The sequence below is a fragment of the Manduca sexta genome, chromosome 8 (genome assembly GCF_014839805.1).
Source record: "Manduca sexta isolate Smith_Timp_Sample1 chromosome 8, JHU_Msex_v1.0, whole genome shotgun sequence".
Classification (NCBI taxonomy): domain Eukaryota; kingdom Metazoa; phylum Arthropoda; class Insecta; order Lepidoptera; family Sphingidae; genus Manduca; species Manduca sexta.
In genome coordinates, this window is record NC_051122.1 from 4,144,556 (window position 1) to 4,158,031 (window position 13,476).

At 38.0% G+C, this 13,476-nt stretch overlaps 1 protein-coding gene across 4 annotated transcripts in view; it reads right to left on the reverse strand.

Moving 5' to 3' along the window:
- Positions 1-13,476, reverse strand: part of LOC115442728 (furin-like protease 2) — a 306,129-nt gene that overhangs the window by 12,126 nt on the left and 280,527 nt on the right. For 2 of the 4 annotated variants that reach the window (XM_030167873.2, XM_037436541.1), the window contains 6 exons: positions 7,110-7,292; positions 5,779-5,913; positions 4,149-4,281; positions 2,862-3,036; positions 789-2,585; positions 257-490 (listed from right to left, as the gene is read on the reverse strand). In XM_030167873.2, the coding sequence (XP_030023733.1) occupies positions 257-490; positions 789-2,585; positions 2,862-3,036; positions 4,149-4,281; positions 5,779-5,913; positions 7,110-7,292 (2,657 nt within the window). The remainder of the gene's footprint in view (positions 1-256; positions 491-788; positions 2,586-2,861; positions 3,037-4,148; positions 4,282-5,778; positions 5,914-7,109; positions 7,293-13,476) is intronic. The other 2 variants (XM_037436542.1, XM_037436543.1) reach the window with 1 other exon arrangement.

The following is a 13,476-nucleotide window of genomic DNA, read 5'->3' on the forward strand; positions in this document are numbered from 1 at the left end:
TTCAGAGTTGTTTGTTACACGCATCGTTTACTTACAGAAGAGATTAAGAACTTAAACCTAGAAATCATTTTTTTAGATTGACATAAAAACAGTTACTTTAAACAAATCATATGAATGTTTGTTATTGTAATTCTTGCGGTTATAAATATATCTTTCTTTTTCTTTTTATTACCAATCCTTCTGTCAAAAGAATTAAAAAAAAAAACAAAATAACATATTTTTTTAACAAAAACTCCTTCATAGTCAAGTAGCTCACCTGTAGTCCTGAAGCAAGTTAGGCGCCTGGCAAGTCAAGCAATGATTCTCCGTATCACCGAAACACGATTCGCATTCACTGTGACATTTCCTGCAGGTCTGTCCGTCGCTGTACTCGCCTGGCGTGCACCTGGCCGAGCCGACTGGCACACATTTGTCTTTCTTGTTCAGCTCCCAGTTTGGCTGGCAAGTGAGGCAGAATGCTGTCGTGCAAGTATCGCAGCCTACTGCACACCTGTCGAAAGATTGGTGATGCAGAATATTGCAACCGAAAAAGATGGCAAAATATCATGCCTGATGAGGACAAAATAAAAATATTTTTACGAGAACCCGAGTCCGCAAAAAAATCATCCATAATGGATTATCATTATTTATAGTTACAAAAATAATTATTACCAAAAACGGATTCACAGAATATAAGTGATATAAAACACTCTACATTAGACTGAGTTCAAACATCTAGTTAATTAATTTATCAAAAGTCTAATATTATTGAACAGTTTGTAAACAAAACTAATACGTTTGACACTAACCTCATACATTCCTTTCGTTTTTTATCGGCGTAATGTCCGCTGGGACAGGTGGCGACGCAGCGCCCTTCAAGTGCGTAATTTGACGGGTGACAGGTCACGCACTGGTCGTCCCTCGGCCCTTCACAAGTGTCGCACGACTCATGACACTTAGCACATGAGTAGTCTTCAGTCTCGTAGTGTGAAGTGGGACAGGAAGCCAGACAACTGCCCTCGTGTAACAGCAGGTGATGCTCGCAGGACGTGCACGCATCAGCTCGCTCCGAGCATGTGGCGCAGTGAGCGGCGCACGGCCGGCAAGTCGACGATTCAGTGTCTTCCCAGTAACCGTCCGGGCATTGTTGCAAGCATACAGCTAAATCAGCTACTAGCATATGTGCTGGCGCGCAAGTCAAGCAGGAGTCCTGTCCCGGACCCACGCAAGTCTCGCAAGACTCATGACATGGCCAACACACTCCTCCTTGATTGGCATAACTTCTCGGTGGGCATCTCGAAACGCAGGCATCATCAAGTCTATAGTGCTTACATGCAATGCACTGCGTAGGTCCTTTTCCATAGCATCCTTGGGAATCGCATTCGGGATCACATTCGTGTATGACGCGCCTGTCATTACTATCGGCGAGGACATTCTCCCCATGCGGTGAAGGGACGTTATGTCCGTCGAGACGGGCTACCGCCTTTTCCGGATCAGATCCGGCGGCGAATAAACTAGGAAAGTTTTGATAGTTGGCGAACGCGTCAGTATTGTAAAAAGAATCACCGATCGAATCATAACCGTCTACTGCGGTGGGAAAAGAAAAAGGAGGCGCTAAAGGGGACGGCCTTTTCGATCGCAATCTTATCGGGTCAACTGATGTACCGTAGAATATGAGTTGCCATTTTTTGAGTATGCCTGGTTGGTTCACGTGTCTGTTTCCAGCGTTTACGATTTCCAATTTCCATCTACCTTCTGCGTGTTCTCCCCAGAAATGGACACTTAGGAATGGCCAGTCATCAAAGTTGGAGCTGACAACATCACGTGGCCTTTCAAATAGTAGCGTAGATATAGTGCCCATAGGAGAAGTGAGAAGAATACGAAGATTCCCACGAGGGAAAAATCTCAATGAGATCTTGCACTGAACGTGTTCAAGATAGCGCACTTCGTTGACAGTACCACTGCAGCCATTGACATCCATGTGCGTGGTAAGAGTGTAGCCAAATTTCGACTCGATGGTCTTATCTTCATTTATTTCTTGCGACTTACAAATATGCTGGGGCGGTACAGATACCCACTGTTCAGCTAAATTGACCATTTCAGTGGCATCCATCAGACCGTAACCGAACTTGTGGCTCACTTTTCTCTTAACTCCGTTAATGGTCCAGCCGCCTTCCTTTTCCAGTGGTCCAGGACGAGATGTCAATACCACTAAATATTGCATGTCTCTCCAAGTTAGTTCGGGGTTGGCTTCTAACGCAAGAGCGCAGATACCAGCTGCTAAAGGAGCTGAGGCAGAAGTTCCAGTATGTTCTACAGTGCAAATGTGATCTGCTCTTAGTCTACCATCCATGTCGACTGTGGCAACGCTTTTATCGTGGCCGGGAGTGCCAGAACTGTACGTCGTGGCCAGTGTAGAAGAGCATTCTTCTAGGTACCAAGGTTTGTATCCTCCTTGTGTGGCACTAGATATTGATAAAGTGAAAATGCTGTTGGTGTAACCGTCGCAGTTGCAAGAATCCGTGTGCCTGCCTCCGTTGCCTGATGCCCACACAAAGATCGATCCTTTGCCGCGACGACCACTCGTGACTCCGTAGATGAAAGCCCTAAGGAGAAAGCAGTTCCATTTATATTGTAATCTGCACTTTAAATTGCAATTTATTTTTTAACAACATATTAATTTAAGTTTCAATTGCAAAATAAGAATCTTTTATTCAGATGTAGCAAAATTGAAAAAGTCTAAAACGTAACCAAAACAACTATAAATCAATATTTATAGTTGTTTTGGTTACTACATAACCATATAATGCATTGCATCAACAACAAAATCATAGAACTTTTTCTGCTAATTCCTAAAAAACAAATAAATCCCATGAACTAACCTCCTTGCTAACGGCCCAGGTCCATCAACCGTCTTGCCATCGTCCTCGGGTCCCCACGAGGCGCTGTAGATATCGATGTGGTCCGGGTTGAGCCCCAGGGCCCTAGCCTCCACCGCATCATTCACCACGCCGTCCAACATTCGAACACCTCCTATGCTTGCGTTGTACGCGATACCTTGACAAAATTATATGAAATGAAAATAGTTATACACAACTTTGTTAATCATGCTTTAAGCCTGGTTTTAGAAGTTTCTCGCACGACAGAGATGACAACTTATCAACTAAATCTCATTTCCTATAATATTTCTTTTTTTGTATTTTCGTTTCCATTATTAATCAGTTTTGAAGTGCTGGAAGCAAGGGTCATATAACGTGATCTTCCAAACGAGAAATTTCGACTGTATGCTCGTCTCTGTTGTGAGAGAAATCTTATTTGTGTAAATCAAAATGTATGCAAACTTCAACATTAAAAAAACACTTTATAAATAAATAATATATATTTTTTTTAATAAAAAAAGAAATAAATGTATTTAACAAAAGGATTTTTTACACAATGAAAATATTTTACAACGACTCCCACAGTAGGCTTAGCCTGTCCTGTGGAGTCATAACTAAAGATTTACATATTTTGTTTTGCAATAAACAAAGAGACTTGGCTTACAGTAACATAATACTAAAAATAACTTGAAACTTAGTGGTAGCTGTTTTATTTTGCGGTTGAATTCGCGAACTATGCGTGAGACAATATTACCTGCTCATTTTATACTATTACATAAATCTGAAGAGTTTGTTTGTTTGAACGCGCTAATCTCGGGAACAACTGGTTCGAATTGTTGGATAGCTCATTCATCGAGGCGGGCTCTAAAACATCACGCTTTGACAAATAGGTGCAGAACATCAACGAAAAATGTTGCAAATACGGGGAAAATGTATTACTTTTAAGAGGTTCCGTTGCATATGCAGCGTATTTGTAACATATGTGTCATGAAATTTGGAGATCGTTGTGCCTAGGATTTATTGATTGTTAGAGTCAGTAGAATATAGTTACATTTGTTAAATATATCTAGGCAATGTCGAGAGCTTAAGAAGTACATATTTCACAATATAAAAATCCAAATTATTCTAGTCTCCCAAATATATATATCTTGCATGCCTATGATTTGTATGATTCCATTGTTATTTTTTTTACATTTAAATGTCTCATTGTAAATAACTTCTTATGTAATTTATACTGTTGGCAATCTAAATAATAAAAAAATAAATATATATATTGAATCCCAATCTCACCAACACCGCAGTACTGGTTGTAAGCAACAGCCGCCACTTCACCAGCACACCTCGTGCCGTGCTTGTTGTCGCCGTTGTCCTGCGGCATCGGATCGTCGTCATTCCCGTTGATGTCGGTCGACGCCAGCGGGTCCTGGGGAATGGTGGGAGTGGGAGTGAGTGGGATAGCATGAGATAATACTTTGGGGCTCATTGTTATACCATCAAATAAATACGTGTTTTATAATGGTATATTTTAGAGTAAAGGTTTGGTGGCATTTTTGTGGGAAAATATTCTAATGTCAAACGGTGAGTTTCCTCGGATTACGGTCTAAACACTAATTTATTATTTATCCCTAACCACTGAACGTAAATTTAGATCCTATAGTGAAGTAATTAGAATGAGGAATAAATGAATGAAGAATAGGTAATTCTTAAAACATTTTAAGTTTCACTGTATTATAACCATTTACCAATATTTGTATATTATTATCTCACATAAACCATCTTTAAACATAACATAACATCACGCATTTATCACCGAAGGGGTATGCAGAGGCGCAACTAAGGCACCCACTTTTCGCCAAGTATGTTCCATCCCATGATGTTATAGGGGGCGAGCCTATCGCCATATCGGGCACAAATTCCAGATTCCGGGCTGATACTGAGCAGAAAAACCCAAATATCACTTTGCCCGACCCGGGATTCGAACCCAGGACCTCAGAGCGCTATTTTCTTTAAAAGCCGGCATAAAAATGAGAATTCACAACATTAGAACACTTTTTTTCTAATTTCAACATTATTAAAGACTTGTTCACTCAAAGATATAATTAATAGATCTCATACAAGTACATCATAAAAGTCTGTCTCATATAATGAAAGAAATAAATTACGGTTTGATTTAACCGTAATTTTATTTGGTCTTTAAGATGTCACCTTACTCTGTCACCTATATGTCTCCTTTCACCTCTTGAAGACAATACGAAGCCGCATGTGACTAACATCAGGTCATGTACTTTTACGACATATTCATTTTAGTATTCTTTAATAGGTATAGTATTTTTATGGTGAAAAAAAAGTGGTTTAATAAATAAATAAATTATTCTGCACTCCTTTTAATGACAATCGTAAATATTTTAGTATTAACGGTTTAGTTTAGGCATAGTTCACACAAAATTAGACAGAATTACACAAATTATAAGACGTTTTGGGTCGACAAATACTCCGATAGTTTAGTTAGAAATGGAATGGACTGCCGAGACGAAATTCCGCCGGTTCAAAACTTCTTAACTTGGAAATTACGCGCAAATTCTGTGTAAATGACCACCATCTTTAACGGTAAAGAAAAACATCGTAAGGAAACCTAAATATCTAAGAATTTCAATTTTCCAAGATATGTAAAGTCTGCTATCACTAGGCCAGCGTGATCAACATAGGCGTTAACCCTCTCAGACACTTACAATAAAAACGAACAACCCAATAGTGAGTTCAAATGCTATACTAGATATAACAGTAAATATAGCACGTTCCCAGCTGTGGGATAGTACATACAAAACTATTATATTTATTTAGGATCAGTGTATAGATATTTCCTTACATTTTTGGCAACAAATGCCTTACAAGTGACCGTGCTATATACAAATACACTCACATAATTCTGCGCCAGATCTGGATGGTTGGTCTGTATGCCGTCATCTAGGATGGATACCACAACGCCTTTGCCGGTGTATCCTTTCTGCCAAGCCGTTGCCACGTTCATGTCCAATCCGTCCTTTGCACCGCCATTCTGTTGGATAAAATATCATGTTAATGTTTGTTCCAAGAAACAGTGGTAATGATTAATTTCGTGCTCGAATTTTCCAAAAATAAGTTGCTAAAATCGAAGCAACTCAAGTCAAATATTGAAAAAACAAAGAAAATATATACAATTAGCTGTAACAGTAGTAGAATTATAAATTAAACAACTTAATCTCAAACAGAAATTTCCTTAAACAAATAGTACGCCATAAACATTTTCAACTAATGAAAATAAACATAACAAATATTTGGGTATGAGATCTCCTTTACTAAGTTCCCTGCCACGTACAGCTGTTGACTTAATGAGTGAAAATGCTATTTGTTACGGCATTGCCCTAATTGCCGTGATGAATTCACTCGGCAAAAATTAACAACTAGAGCCTAAACGTTTATAACAAAACACGCCAACGTTTCTGTAGATTTAAATACAGATGTTTGGGGTATTTGGGATGTGGAAGCATTAATCTAGACGACGTAATGTGGGTAGTTACTAAGTAGAAACAGTTGTATTGTTAAATATGCTACGTTTGTATTTAGTTTACGTTATTAAATGTTTCTTTTTTTTTTGTACAAAAAAATAGAAACATATTATTTTTTGTACAAAAAAATAGAAATATATTAAGCCTATGAAGTCTTCGCTGTCGTAATCATCATGCCCTCACCCCATTTCAGTAGGGTCAACGCAACAAGAATTAGCCTAGTGTTACTTGTTAATTTAGAATGGCGGGTAGTAACTGCAAACTGCCACGACCAATCGCCCGTCAACATTGTCCGGAGAATTGAATTTAATATTTCATGACCTACTTTTAAATATTTTAAAATTCTCAAATTAATAGTGTTAAAATTTTATAATCTATAAATATAAAAATGAATCCCTATTTCCCTTGGTTACGCCATCGCGCGTGAATGGCTGGACCGATTTCACATTTTTTTTGTGTTGTTGCTATTGTCAGGAGAAGATTCTTATGAAAGAAAAAAAAAAAAATTGCGTGTAAAATTAGAAAACTTAAGAAAACTTAACGACAATATTAATTTTGCATAACTGTCAGTGGTTTGAAATAAGCGAATACTGTCAGCGATCGACAGTATGCGCGCGTGCATACAACTGGTCGTTTATATTTAAATCATACACTTAGTTTTTACCGTCCACCTGGCTGACAACATTCAGATATCCAAAGAACTGACCCTTACCAGATACCATTGTTCTTTGAACAGTGGATCGGGGAAGAATGGTGACCCGGTGAGCGCCCGGTGGTGGGTCCTGTGGGTCGGCAGCCGACGGGAGAGTTGTGAGAACGCCGCCCGGTCATACGGGTTGTAATCACGCTTGTATCTTCTCTTCTCTTTCTGCTGTTCGAACCATCGCACCTGGTGACAAAAAATAATTACTTATAGCCGTTTTACCTTTTTTTTCCCAATGTTGAACTTGGTCTTCCTTTAACTAAAAAGATTGCTTAATTATGAACATGATTGTATTGTATATCAGCCTATAATTGCCCAATGTTGGGCAAAGAGCTCCCCAAGATCCTTCCATGAATCACGATCCTGCGCTGTAGTGAACCAGTTATGATGTTTTTAAATTTAACTAAATGATAATAAATATATGTAAATGTATAATATATACGTATATGTAAATAAATAGCAGAATGTTCAAAAGTTTAGTTTCTTTATCACAACTTGACAGTCCACTAATCTCGTTATTTCGCCGCATAATTAATATATTAAGGAATATAAATAGTGCCCTTTAATACAAAATAGAACGGTGCTTATATCCTCTTAAAGGCACAATACAATAATATAGAAGACGTATATACGTAAACCCCGAGTTATTTCGAAGAGCATACAAACACTCAGATAAAGGAAACCATTTCAGAACACTTATTTTAATAGCCACACTCCCGTTTTATTCAAGCTAATCTAAACCGTGTCCTACAATACGAAGGTAAGTTTACGACGAGCATCCCGAATAGATCCAACTTCCCACTTGACTTTTCTTTTTATAGCGACAAACTTGAGCCGTCCCGTGGAGTGCTCTTAAATAAAATGTACCAAACACATTTAAAGAGGAACAACTGTAGTAATTACTCGATCGTTATCCGTGTTCCCGCTGGATGCCCGCCAAAAGGCAATAAACTGAAAAACAACATAGCAATAAAACTGCTTATTAAGGAAATTGCGTTTGACAACCCTACTAACTTTGTGTAGTCGAGTGGCATCAATGGCATGTCGAAGTTTTCATATGGTCCACTTATGCCGTGTTGGACATAAGTTTTTGTGTCTTCGTGGTTATGTTTCCTAGCCCTGCTCCGAGTTATTTCATGTGGGCTAAATTGCGATTGACGCCATATTTTTTTATATAAATCAGTGATAGGTACAATCGTATTTTAGGTTGCAGAAAAGAATTTGCTAATCCAGTTAAGAACTCTTGTCACCGACTCAATTCAAAGGTCAGTGCACCTTACAACGAACATTAACAAAGAGTATACAAATACAATACTATACACGGACAATCACACTATTTCCAGCATCACAAAGGGATTAAAAAAAATAACTCTCAAAACGGGAAGAGGCAGCGATCCAAAATTATCCAAGCCACCTGAAGCACAACGGGACAATTCCGCTTTTAGACAATTCAATTTCACAGCTGTTGGGACAAAAACACACGGCAGCCGGCGATGTGTATGAAACAAAAAAAAACCAACGTGGTTACCGTTTTATTCTTTAATATTCTCAAAGGATAGAAGGAGTGTATAATGTAATTAATTTCTTATTCCTAGACTTTATACTTATATTGGACATACTTGGATTTAAAAAAATAAGTCTAATTCTGATTCGCGAAGTTGAAACAGTGCAAAGTAAATCTGTCCGTGGCTTGACATTTGCAAATTCCCGCATAATGGAGACTTTGTCTATATTTCTAACTCTATACAAATATTTCCATTTGGCCTGCAGAAAAATATGATTCTATCGCTCCTGAAACACAAAGGCCAAGTGAAGATCCATTTAAAAATTCCCTGCGGTAAATTGTGTTGTCTTGCTGTGTCGTAATTTCATTAGCGGCTTGGGGAGAGGGGTCGCGGATGAATTATAATGCAACGCTTTTAGGGGAGTTGGGGGTTCAAGATGCGGGTGTCATAATGAGATGTGATGATCTTCTGCGGTATACAAATTTCTTAGGGTCAATGATCTTTAGCAAGATGAATGAGGAGTATGGTATCTGAAATATTGCAGGTTTCAAAAATTTCAAAATTAGAGCATTAAATTATGACGGCAAATTGTATAAATAAAAAAAAGCAATCGAATATGTAAAAAAGAATTTAGGGATATAGTGTTATTTCAAAAGCAACAATCATTAACATTACACAAACTAAGCAATATAGAAGAGAAAATATACAACTATGTTAAACGTTCTCGTGATAAAAAACAAGCTAAATCAAGAAAAACTTGTAACACGATTTGTGGAAACAACAAAGGAAGGAATGTAGGACGAGACGGCACACGTATTTTATTAGACCCGCAGCCGCAACGTATGAACGGCTGAGAACCAACCGACCACTGTTTGTCACAGTGCCCGAGTAATTTAATAAAAAAAACCAACCTTTCCCCTTTTCCAACAAGTTTTTTTTTACCATACGCCGCGGCTAAATTATGAAAATGCAAACAAAGTGGCAAAGAAAACAACAGAACAGTACTATTTCGAAATATTTTGTCATTGTACTCTTTCACTCTTTGTGTGTATACCAAATATTACAAAGGCGAAACGGTTTTCTGCTGAAATCTAAAGTCGGGCTCAGAATGCGGAAGATGCCCCACCGACGCGACAAACAATGATATTATACAGCTGACGTTGATAAAAATCAGTTTTTGCGAACACCGACTCGCTTCGGACATATTGTTTTTTGCAAGCATTACGTAAAGCGTAGAAAACACCATATGTTGCACAAACCAAACACAGCCCATCCTCAAACTTGGGACAGCAAAAACTTCACTCAAAATGCGAACCCGACCGATGAGGTTTAATAAAGCCCCTTTGTACGTCCATACGGTGACGTAATAGACTCCTAAACTAATAAAGCTGAGGTCTATTCGGCGAGTCTACGAGGTAGACGGGTTAAACCGGTTTAACACCGAAAAAAGCCCGTCTCCAGCGCGCCGTCGACCCTCGTCTTTTGTTGCGCGACCCAATTTGCGCTCCGCTGAACGTATTTGTTTTTGAATCTAATTAAAATTCCTCCTTACGTCGTTAATTATGAAGCCATAAACAGGTCATCATTATGAAGGCCACCTACTCTTGTTTTTGTAAGGAAGCTGCCTTTAGACAGCCAACTGCATGTGTAATTATGTGAGCGTGGGAGAAATTTAATTATGTTCATAAAAGAGTTCCCGGCGTGCTCACACTCATTTAGTTTTTGTATTCAATCTTTTTACGCTGTGGCCCGATTAAAACTGAGGCATGCTTTAACTAATTTACCCTTCCTCTTGGATATATTAAAGGAAAATTAATCGTCAGTTTATTTATATTCCACTAGTAGCTTCCACATAGTTACATGCGTGTATGTTTTGTGATAACATGTGCATATCCCAAGAAAATCACTATGTTATATGGAAATTACTTTATATGTAAGCCAAATATTATAATCCATGGAGCGGTTTATGCGTGATGCGCTAACAAACATCTTTACAATTTTTCATACTCGTAACACAAGTAGGAAAAATAGTATTACGTGGAATAATAATTAGGGCCACTTTTTGCCATATTACTGCCCTAACCCAATAGGCTGGTTTATTATATTACAGTGTTTCTTTACTTATTTAACAACCAGTTCACAATTTGCAGACCAAAAGCCACGCTTCCGCCAGTCTACAAAGAATAAATCCGTTAGTAAATTATATTTTTAACTTCCTACGCAAAAAAGACAACATAACAGATTTTATATAACATAAATACAGAGCAGTAAGTAATTGTAGCATTCAAATTATTATAAAAATCGTGAGTTGACATTTCTAACGTCATTTACAAAGTCAAAGCTGACAAGGAAAATGAAACGTCACGGATCTTGCTATCGCGCGCTTGTCAGTTCACAAGAATATTGTTACGAGATAATTTTATTTCAACACAAATTATGTAAATGGATACGGAAAAATATTTTTTTACTGTACTGTTTTACGTCTGATAAAATAGTAATTTACTTATATGCTGTTACATAAAGCAGCGGCAGCATAGATGGCTATAGAACGGTAGAACGGTGTGCAAAGACGAATGTTCGCAGTTACAAATACGAAGGGCACACACCTCTAATTTTTTTTAATTATGTGTATATTCTTTGTGAATTATCGCTCGCTTTAACGGTGAAGGTAAACATTGCGAGGAAACCTGCATACCTGGGAAATTCTGTATAGTGATTTTGAGGGTGTATGAAGTGTACCAATTCGTATTAGGCCAGCGTAGTGGACTAAGGCTCTCTCAATAGTAGAGGAGGCCCGTGCGTAGCAGTGGGACAGTATATAATACAGAGCTCATATTATTATAGTATACACAAAATTGAAAAGTTTGTTAGTTTAAACGCGCTGATCTCAGAAACTACTGGTTCCAATTGAAAAGTTATTTCAGTATTAAATAGCCCATTCATCGCGTAAGGCCTTAGGCTATATAACATCTCGCATCACACTATGATCAAAAGGAGCATAGCATCAATAAAAAATGTTGCAAAAAGTGGGAAAAAATATTATTTTTGAGAAAGAATCAGAACATTTTATACAAATCAGGTTTTATGCCAATATTTTACAATACGAAAACTGATAACCTTAATTATGATCGACACAACGAGACATCACATTGGCCACGATTCAATACGGAGTGTGAATCCAGTTTTAATTGCATCAAACAAATGAATAAATAATTTTCCATATCTATTTACGCTGATGTTTTATCATATGACTAGCTTTTGCCCGCGGCTCCGCCCGCGTTGTAAAGTTTTTCGGGCTAAAGTTTTCCGTTATAAAAGTCACGCTATATATTTTCCCGGGAGCCTATGTTCTTCCCAGGGTCTCAAACTGTCTCCATACCAAATTTTATCCTAATACGTTGGGTAGTTTTTGAGTTTAACACGTTCGGGCAGACCGATGCAGCGGGGGACTTTTGTTTTATGATATATTTTTGAAGAACTTTTTTAAGAGGAACAATCCCGTCATACATTATTCTTGCATAACTTTAACCGTTTACGCAGCGCACGCAACAGAAGCTCTCAAAAATAATAAATTGTCCCCGTTTTTGCATCATGTTTCATTACTGCTCCGCTCCTATTGGTCATAGCGTGACGATATATAACCTATAGCACTCCAGGAACAAAGGGCTATCCAACACAAAAATATTTTTTCAGTTCGAACCGGTAGTTCCTGAGATTAGCGATTACTGCTCCGCTCCTATTGGGCATAGCGTGATGATATATATAGCCTATAGCATTCCAGGAACAAAGGGCTATCCAACACAAAAAGAATTATTCAGTTCAAACTCCTAGTTTCTGAGATTAGGCATTACTGCTCTGCTCCTATTGGTCATAGCGTGATGATATATAGCCTATAGCACTTCACGAACAAAAGGCTATCCAATACAAAATGAATTTTTAGTTCGAACCGGTAGTTCCTGAGATTAGCCATTACTGCTCTGCTCCTATTGGGTATAGCGTGATGATATACTTAGTCTGGCCATAAATACTGTTACACTTAATTATAAAAAAATATTACATTTGAATTTCGAATCTGTCATTTTTATACGATTGTTCATTGTGTTTTCTCATTTTGGCGCCAATACATTGTAAAATATTTTGCGATATTAAAATGGTGTGGGGTGATAAAGAGAACCGAATCGCTGTGATAGCATTACACAAAGTAGGTATGGAGCCAAATGCAATTTTTAAAACTCTCCATACACTTGGTATTAGTAAAATGTTTGTGTACCGGGCTATTAATAGGTACAATGAGACCTCCTCTGTTTGTGACAGAAAAGATCTGGCCGTCCACGTAGTGTTCGTACGAAAAAGGTGGTCAAAGCAGTAAGGGAAAGAATTCGAAGAAATCCTGTCCGAAAGCAAAAGATTTTATCTCGGGAAATGAAGATAGCACCTAGAACCATGTCGCGTATTTTAAAAGATGACTTAGGACTTGCAGCCTATAAGAGACGCACTGGCCATTTCTTAACTGATAATTTAAAGAAGAATAGGGTGGTAAAATCGAAACAACTACTGAAGCGGTACGCAAAGGGAGGTCACAGAAAAATTTTGTTTACGGATGAGAAAATTTTTACAATTGAGCAACATTTTAACAAACAAAATGACCGTATTTATGCTCAAAGCTCTAAGGAAGCTTCCCAATTAGTCGACAGAGTGCAACGTGGACATTATCCGACTTCAGTGATGGTTTGGTGGGGTGTTAGCTATGAAGGAGTGACTGAGCCATATTTTGTGAAAAAGGTATCAAAACATCGGCACAAGTGTATCAAGATACCATTCTTGAGAAGGTAGTTAAGCCCCTTAACATCACCATGTTCAATAAC